Source organism: Cariama cristata, unplaced genomic scaffold (assembly GCF_000690535.1).
Source record: "Cariama cristata isolate BGI_N322 unplaced genomic scaffold, ASM69053v1 scaffold39974, whole genome shotgun sequence".
Lineage (NCBI taxonomy): Eukaryota > Metazoa > Chordata > Aves > Cariamiformes > Cariamidae > Cariama > Cariama cristata.
Window position 1 is genome coordinate 24,529 of NW_009611984.1, and position 8,246 is coordinate 32,774.

At 39.7% G+C, this 8,246-nt stretch overlaps 1 protein-coding gene across 1 annotated transcript in view; it reads right to left on the bottom strand.

Moving 5' to 3' along the window:
• LOC104160344 (membrane-associated guanylate kinase, WW and PDZ domain-containing protein 1-like) overlaps positions 1 to 8,246 on the bottom strand; it is a gene marked incomplete at its 5' end in the record, with an annotated part of 19,474 nt that overhangs the window by 4,384 nt on the left and 6,844 nt on the right. Inside the window, 5 exons of the mRNA XM_009698440.1 lie at positions 465 to 603; positions 1,810 to 1,956; positions 2,923 to 2,986; positions 3,108 to 3,198; positions 7,931 to 8,098. Coding sequence (XP_009696742.1) covers positions 465 to 603; positions 1,810 to 1,956; positions 2,923 to 2,986; positions 3,108 to 3,198; positions 7,931 to 8,098 — 609 coding nt within the window. The remainder of the gene's footprint in view (positions 1 to 464; positions 604 to 1,809; positions 1,957 to 2,922; positions 2,987 to 3,107; positions 3,199 to 7,930; positions 8,099 to 8,246) is intronic.

The following is an 8,246-nucleotide window of genomic DNA, read 5'->3' on the forward strand; positions in this document are numbered from 1 at the left end:
TGGATACAGACAGGAACTAAGAGAAAAACCTAACAAAAAAAAAAAATCACTGCTTCAGAATAATAACTCAGGATCCCAGTTTTTGCATTGATTAAAAGTAGAGACCTATTTGAAACAATTCAGCCGCTGAGAAACAGTTTGGCACAGTTCAATGACATTCCTTGTTTGGCTGGACAAGACAATAAGGTTTTTTTGTTTTGTTTTGTTTTGTTTTCCTCTCTGATCACCAAAAATACTGCTATGATGATCTTGCCTTACACTGCGCCCCAAGTCCATGGAAGCAAGCAAAGGATGAAATGTGTAGAAAATTCAGCACAAGCGAGGCAATTAATCATATGTTGCAAAGGTTGGTAAGACACTGGTGAGAAAGGAAAATAAAAAAGAATTCCCGCTTCAGATCTTGAGACAAATCATTCATGGAGTGATGCCAGGGAAGAAAGGAATGTTTTCATAGTTTGACCCACCATATTCTGGGACAGAGCCATCTCCACGTTTCAGAAACAGGCGGACCCTACGGCCACCGTTTTTAATCAGTTCGATGGCCCGAGCGTGCTTCATGTTCTTGGTAGTTTCTCCATTGATCTCTAAGATTTCATCACCGATCTGTCAATGTAATAAAAGAGTCCAAGATTACAAACAAGCCCACATGAGGGTCACCACCAGCACACCACAAGACAACGGCCACAGGAAAGGTGGAAGAACAACTATGCACCAAGTGAAGCTAAATATGCCTAACTCCTTCCAGTGACAGTCCACAAAAAACAGTACGCAGGGGACTGGGAGACATGAAGGTGACAGGGAAAGCCTGAGGTATCAAAATATTTCATGGCTGTTCTTAAAAACCACGTTGCATTACTGTATTGCTTGATACCTAGAGCTGTGTTAGAACTGGAGTTATTTTATCTTATTTTGATTATTTATAAAGTCTTGGTCAAAGTGGCTGTTTGTTTTACAGTCTGCTGTAACTGGGATGTTCAATAACTTTTTCAGGTCTGTTTTTCACTTGGATAAAGATACCTACTATGAACTAGCAAAGCTGTTTTTGTAAATACAATCATTCACCAGGATAGGAAAACAGGGCTTGGAAGAGTTTGTCAAAGCATTGACTTCCACAGGGCACCACTGATTTATTTTCAGCAGCAAAAATTTTGGACCTATAAATCGACCCCTAGCAAAAGAATTTCGAAAATATCCTTTGCATGATATATCTGGAGAAGAAAAAGACATATGCTGTAAAGTTATAATCCGTTCTCTAATAGAGGAGCAAGGAGTACATGAAACTTGGCAATTTAATTTTTCTGTAGCCTCTTTATAACGTATGCCCTTGTTATAATGTTTATAATTTAACTGGTATGTGAAGTTAACAGATAAAACTAATCAAAAATCATATAATAATTTTGTAACCCGTGGGTCAATATACATTGCCCACTAGCAGAGGAGACGATCAGGTGGAACATCCTGATTCTCTACTCATGGCTGCAGCTTTAAAGGAGCTGACAAAGACTGTGGCTGTTACATTTTCATTGTTACACATCTCTTTGTTAGGCTTTAAAAGTCAGATTATGTATCAGAATTTGGAAACCTGAGTTGGAACAAGGAGGTGAAATCTTCCAATGCACACACACTGTTATAGACTGTATACAAAGCATGACAGAAGTCATTGACAGAAGTAAATAGGAACCACTGCTCCTTTCAGTTAACATTTAATTTTCCTCTTAGCTAGCACAGTAGAAGGTGTTTCTGTAGGGGAGAGGCAGGGAAGTCATCTTATTGCAAAGAAGCATGTTTTTAAAAGCTGTTTGTGCATACCCTCATCTTCCCACATCTCTCAGCTGGACCATCCTCAGCTAGCCGCAACACGTACAGATCCATATTATATTCCCGCCCACCTCGCAGGCTAAAGCCAAACCCTTTGGCTCCTCTTTCCAGCTCAACAGTGTAAAAGTCTTGGTCCTGCTGGAGGGAAGACAACATATGTGCAATTGAACAGAAAGTTAAACGCTGCTCTACTCTCATTTAAAAATTATTCATCCAACAAACATTATTATTTTGTTACTCATAATTAAAAAAATCAGTTGAGTTTTCAGACACAGACTAGTATTTCCTGCTTCCTCAGATCCCACTCTGCAATTTGGAGTGCTGGCGGTGGTCTGCAAAGGGCTGGTTTTTAGGCATATCTGTGCCCAGGGTGAAAGGGCATATTTCTGGAGGGTGGTTAGCTTTCAACCAACTGCAAAGGAAGGCTATGGCAAGCTCACTTCCAGTGCCAGGCTTTAGTTAAACGTCTAATAGTAAGTGGGAACAGTCCATGCCACAGTGCTGGCCTTTCCTTTTTGTTACCACCTCATCTATTCCTTTACAAGAAGCTCAGAAGCACGTGCATTGTTTTTGTCTACAGCACAAATGCTGTTAGTGTTGGGATGTTTTGAAGTCCCTAATGGAAAAGGTTACTTCTGGGATCACCAGTGGGAAGGAAAGTTAACAGTGAAATAATCTTTCTAATAAGATGCTGTCTGTAAAAGCTGGGACACTCCAGCTATTGCCCCTTATTAAGTTTTAACTCTTTTTTTGTCCTCTGAATTTATCATTTGCACACAACTTTCTGGAGAGTCCCCTCAAAATATGCAATTAAATAAACAAACACATAAATTATTATTGTCATAAAAATGTCAGCTTTCCCCCCCCCCCTTTTTTTTTCTCCCTAAAAGTCTTGATGAGAATGTGTTGGCAATGTTTCTCAGCTGACACAACAGCAACACATATTAAGAAACTAATCAGCAAATTCCTCTTTCTTCAGCAAACAGATTGAGGGAGAACAGCTTCCCAGTAGGAATTTTCAAGGGAAATACTTGAACACAGCCCTCAAGCAGATTGGAAGCAACAGCCTGTGGTAAACAAAACAATTAGAAAGCTACTCCTTACCTGTGCTGCTTGGGGTGGTTTGAAATCAAACTGGGATTCCTGCTTTGGTTTGGTGTTGTTCCTGCTGCAACAAATGAAAGAAAGAGGGAGAGAGGAAAAATACAGTTCATGGGATGTGAAGATGATCAAGAAGTAATCGAAGAGAGAGCATGTCAACATGCTCTCCTCAAGGAAAACAATCTGACCTCGTCTCCTGTGGTATTTGTTGAGGAGTATGTGTGGTTGTAATTGTAGCAATTTTTTCTGCATTGGTCAATAAAGTAGCATTGGAGGACTCTGGAAAACAAATGGTTTTTTTCATTGTGAGAGAAGACCATTGGCTATTCACTGAAAGAAAAAAAAGCTTTGCAGAGGTATTTCACTGGAAAGTATCATTATGTTGTTTTTAAAGAACTTGAGATTGGTTCAAATTTCTTAAATAAAAAAATTTACAGAATAAAGCCTAAGCTAAGTCATAGTAATTATGTATATGAAACTGTACACTTCATTGGAAAATGCAAAACAAACAAAAAGAAATTGGGAAATCTGGGTTAGAAACACCTCTGACCATTAAACTCACCCAGAACAAAGACTGACTAGTGCAGGAAGGGTTGAATAACATTTCGTCTGTTGTCTAACGACATGAATTCCAATCATTAAAGTCTCCAAATATGGTAGGTTGGCTGGATTAATTTTATAGTAGCAATAACTATTCCATGGATTATAAGCTTATCAGTGTTTCCTCCATCAGAAACTGCAATCTTCAGTGGGATTGAGATGTGGCTTTTATCTAATACCTCATAAGGTGATATTGAATGTGGCTAAAATCCAAACTTACTGAAATACATCTTTGAAATACACCGCTGCCTGCCTGAGCACTCAAAGCTGCATGCAGGGACGTGGAACCACTTGTACCAAATGCATCAACAGCTCTGAGTACCATTTACTAAATGGCTCACTGAGAGAATACAGAGAGCAGGATTAACTTCAAAACTCAATTTATGCCATCATAAAGGGCCCTCAGCCCAGCATCAGCCTGTGCAAATGCCGTATTTCTCTACGCATGGCAGGAGGTGCTTCTGGAAGATGTCTTCTCTCCTGCTTCACAAAACTGGGATGGGAATTGCTGTAGACACAACTGAAAAGTGACTATCTAGGTGTCCCTCACAGTACGGCATGGCAAAATGGTCCCCTTGTCATTTTGGACCTTCATCATAGACTTCAGTAAGACCAGAGTTAACCCAGAACTCATTTAAAATTCTGCCTAAAACTAAGGTCATGTCAATGCCATTAGCCAAATATTAGCAACATAGTTTTGGAGGAGGGACCTGGAACTCTTGCGTGTTGAACTCAACACATTTTCCAGAAATGAATATGGTATCAATCCTGAACTGAAATTTGTACTGAAGAGTTTAAAATTTTTAACTGCTCCAGAAGTCAGCAGTTCCTGAAAACACCCTTCCCCTCACACAGGAGTTTGAATTCAGAGGAAGAGTCGGTGGTAGACGCTTAAGCACCCAAAATGTTGAACAGTTAGTTACATTGGTCGCATACGGAGAATGATGAGCACAGTCAATAGAAACACCCTCTCATTAGGTATGGCATTCCCAGCTAAAGTCACTGCAGTAGCAGGCACTCACTCCTTTGTGGAACAGTTCTACACACAGGAGACCTCCCCACTTTGTGCCTATACCCATTCTAACTAGGAGGGGGTCACAGATTGCAAGTAACTACAAAATACTGACCATGATCCATTTTTCAAGATCAAAATCTAAACTTAACGCACAATCACTGGTTAAAATGGTGCACCTTGTTTCTTGACTGAATTTCTCTAGTTCCAGTCCCACTTAAAATAAAGCCACCATCAGACAACAGCAACAAAAACCGGGTGGAAACATCTGGCTCTCCAACATAAAATTGCAAGGTCTTCCACCCTGCCCTTGTTTGCCTCTTAAGCTCCAGGCATCCAGTAATTCATTTTATTGACTATGGAGAAATCTGCCATTGTTAAACAGAGTCCAGCTGTAACAGAGAATTGCAGAAATGGGATTTTTTTTTTCCTGAATTAAGGAGAGGTGGTGGTCATGGGCTTACTTGGTCCTGGGAACCTATTTTATTTCATGGATATATTTTAATTGTGGACAAATCTAGATGAGGTGAAGGTTTGTCCTTCCTGTAGCTAGTGCATATCAAGGGAAATCCAGGAAACGGGAAAAAGAAGAACCATTTAAACAGATGGGTGCAATGAGAGCACAGCTCCTTTGCCTGCAGCACTGTGCCCAAGTTAACATGCCCAAACCCTCAGCATATGGAGCTGTAACATCTTCCAGACCAGAGCTGGCTTGTGTCCAGTGACTCAGAGAGCAAGAGAGGTTCCTGGGTCTGCCTGCACCTCTCAGTCTCGGCATGACCAAAACATACCCTTGCAAGGATGTGCCACTGACAGCTGGCTTGTGTGAGAAGGAGATGTCCCTATGTGTGGTTACACTGTTGGATTTTAAGAAATAATTCTGTGTATTTTGTAAAGATGCCTTGATGCTAAAATCTGTCTTCAACATAAGAAGGCCCCAAAACATGGTTAAGTGGTTTTTATTCATCCAGAACAAAAGCCTCTGAAATCCTCCACAAATATTTGGAGATCAGATGAAGATGGGCTTCAAAGAGAATGCAAGATTCCTACCCTTTAGTAGGTCACACTAAGAACATCAAGTAGAGCAACAACACATCTTTGGTACAGATGTATCTTCACACCACTGTACTGCATCTATCTTTAGCCCACCCTATCCCCTCAGTCAGGAGTTGTGCATAATTTTGCTAGTTTTTTAGACACTGGTTCAGGACACATGCCAGCCACCATGCAAAACTGGAACAGAACAGAAATACAGCAAAAATTATCTCCAGTAGAATTACAAATGTATGTTCTAAACCCTACGTATTTCACTGATTCCTTGCCCTGTTCTGCCCTAAAACATGCAGACGCCAATTAAATGCCTAATCTGGGCTTGTAATTTTTCAGCTCTATGTATCCTTGCATCATCTGGTAGCGTGTTAAAGCATCGTAATTTCATTGCAAATACAATCCTGCAGTGGTCTATGGCAATGAGTTGGTGCAAGACTTATTACAAAGCAAAAACCCCTGGTGTTTTTAATAATGTTAGAAGAGATTAGCAGTGTGAGTTTATTGTGAGTCTTGTGATGAGCCTTAGTTTCATGTTTATCTGAGAAGCATGGCTTCTGATCTATTCTCCTCCGCCCCACCTTTAAGTATACTGTTAGACCATATATATTTACCAAAAAAGCACCCAAAAGTCAACAAAAAGAAAACAACAAATCAACAAAAGTACCCAAAGACAACAAAAACAAAACAGCATTGAGACCAATTTCTTAAATCTCATGGGGTTTAGAGCAAACCTCTCGGCAATTTTGAGAGTGCTCTGGTTTAGCATTCGCATCAGGAGGCTACATTCTTCTTAAAAAATTCGTAAACGATTCAAAAATTATTTATTTCTTAAGTATTTTTGCCTTTAAAAAATTGTTTGAAGATTCACCTTGCTTGATTTTGATCAGATACCAAAATACAGGTAATGAACAATTCTTCTCTCAGTTTACCTTCCAAAACTGGCACGCACAGGCCAACTCAGATGTTAGTCTGATTCACAGCGATTTTATTGTTCATGAACACTCAATTTGCTGGAAGCAGCAAAGGATGATATACCATTTGACCTGGTAGCTACAGTAGGAAAAGAAAGCCTTTATGCAAAACAGATCATCCTAAACATAAATAATTTATAACCAGATAATTTCTCATTCTGGCCTATTTTTATCTTATAACTAAACATAGCATAATCATCCTCTGTAGGGCAGCCAAATCCATGTTTCAGACTAGAAAGTACGAGAGTTAGCAACTACCTAATGCTTCTCACTGGAAATCACATCATGTAACTTCTTCATTCTGCTTTACAGGTATCAGGTTCAAATCAGCCATACTTTTTCAACCTTTCTTCCAAACTTAGTCACACACTCTCTCTGCATTAAACTGAACACAAATAGTGTCCTGTACAACTCTAAGAAATGCGCATTAGCACTGTATCTGAGCCATTAAAACTTATACCCATGGATTCAGTTTAAAAAGAGAGCAATGTAAAAAGATTTCTGCCTAATGAGTTCTCCCTATGAACCTGTCCACGGCAGAGCAGGACAATGAACAAACAAAACACTTAGAATTTAGAACCACAGCAATTTTAGTTCTACTACAGATACTTATACGCACGTTTCTGCCCTGTTCGTATTTGGCACTACAGCTAGGGATCAATTTAATGAAACTGATCCTTATTTTTATTGAATAGTTCAGTGACCTGAAACTAGTACCAAGTGTCAGTATATTATTAGGGATCCTGCATGTTCCCTCTGATTTGAAACAGTGAGATTCTGTCTAGGGTAACTCTTACAATGATTGCTGCAAGCACACAGCAGCTCCAGAGCCATCACCATTTAACAAAGTCATTTCAAAATGTACTGAGCTCGCTCCCAAAGCAACTTACCCAGAATAAAAACAAATCTTCTTTTAGAACAGCTTAAAACATGACAAAGTGTTTATCCCTTTCTGTGATCTCTTTACTCTAGAGTCTGCTTGTGTAAATACAAAGCTTCAGGAATCCCACATATTAACGAGTGATTCCCATATATTCTAAAGCTACATTATTAACCTAAGAATCAAATCAAAGTGTATCAAGATATGTATCAAATTTACAGATCATTTTAAGGAGATAGGTGGAGGAACGCAATAGAATGGAGTATTATTTTTTTAATGTAGAATCAGCACCTCCCTGTTCAAAAACAGAACTCCCATTTCTATAGAAAGAAACAAAAAATAAAGCTATGGAAGACTCACAACCTCCATCATTGCTAATTCCCAAAGTGGAAGTAGAAATTGAGTCCTCCATGACTTTGCAGCTCCAACTGATGCAAAAAGCCAGGGAACAAAACCAACAAGAGGGTCAGATAAGACAGCAGGAAACATATACTTTACCATCTCCTGGAATGATGCGCAGGGTAACGGTGTTTCCCGCTTCCTTAATGAGGTTGACGATGTCTGAATGCGACTTGTTGGTGATGGAGCACCCATTCACGGCCAAGATCCGATCGCCTACTTTCAGCTTGCCACAGCGGTCTGCGGGACTCCCTTCAATTATCCGACCTATTTTGTGAGGCATGGCCACACATGCATTTCCCGCTTTTGTATTGGTTTGGGGGTTGTTTTTGTTTTGTTTTGGTTTGGTTTTTTAATTGTTTACATACGTGGGAATATGGTGAAGGGGAAAAGGAGAAAAAGGGTTGAACAGGGA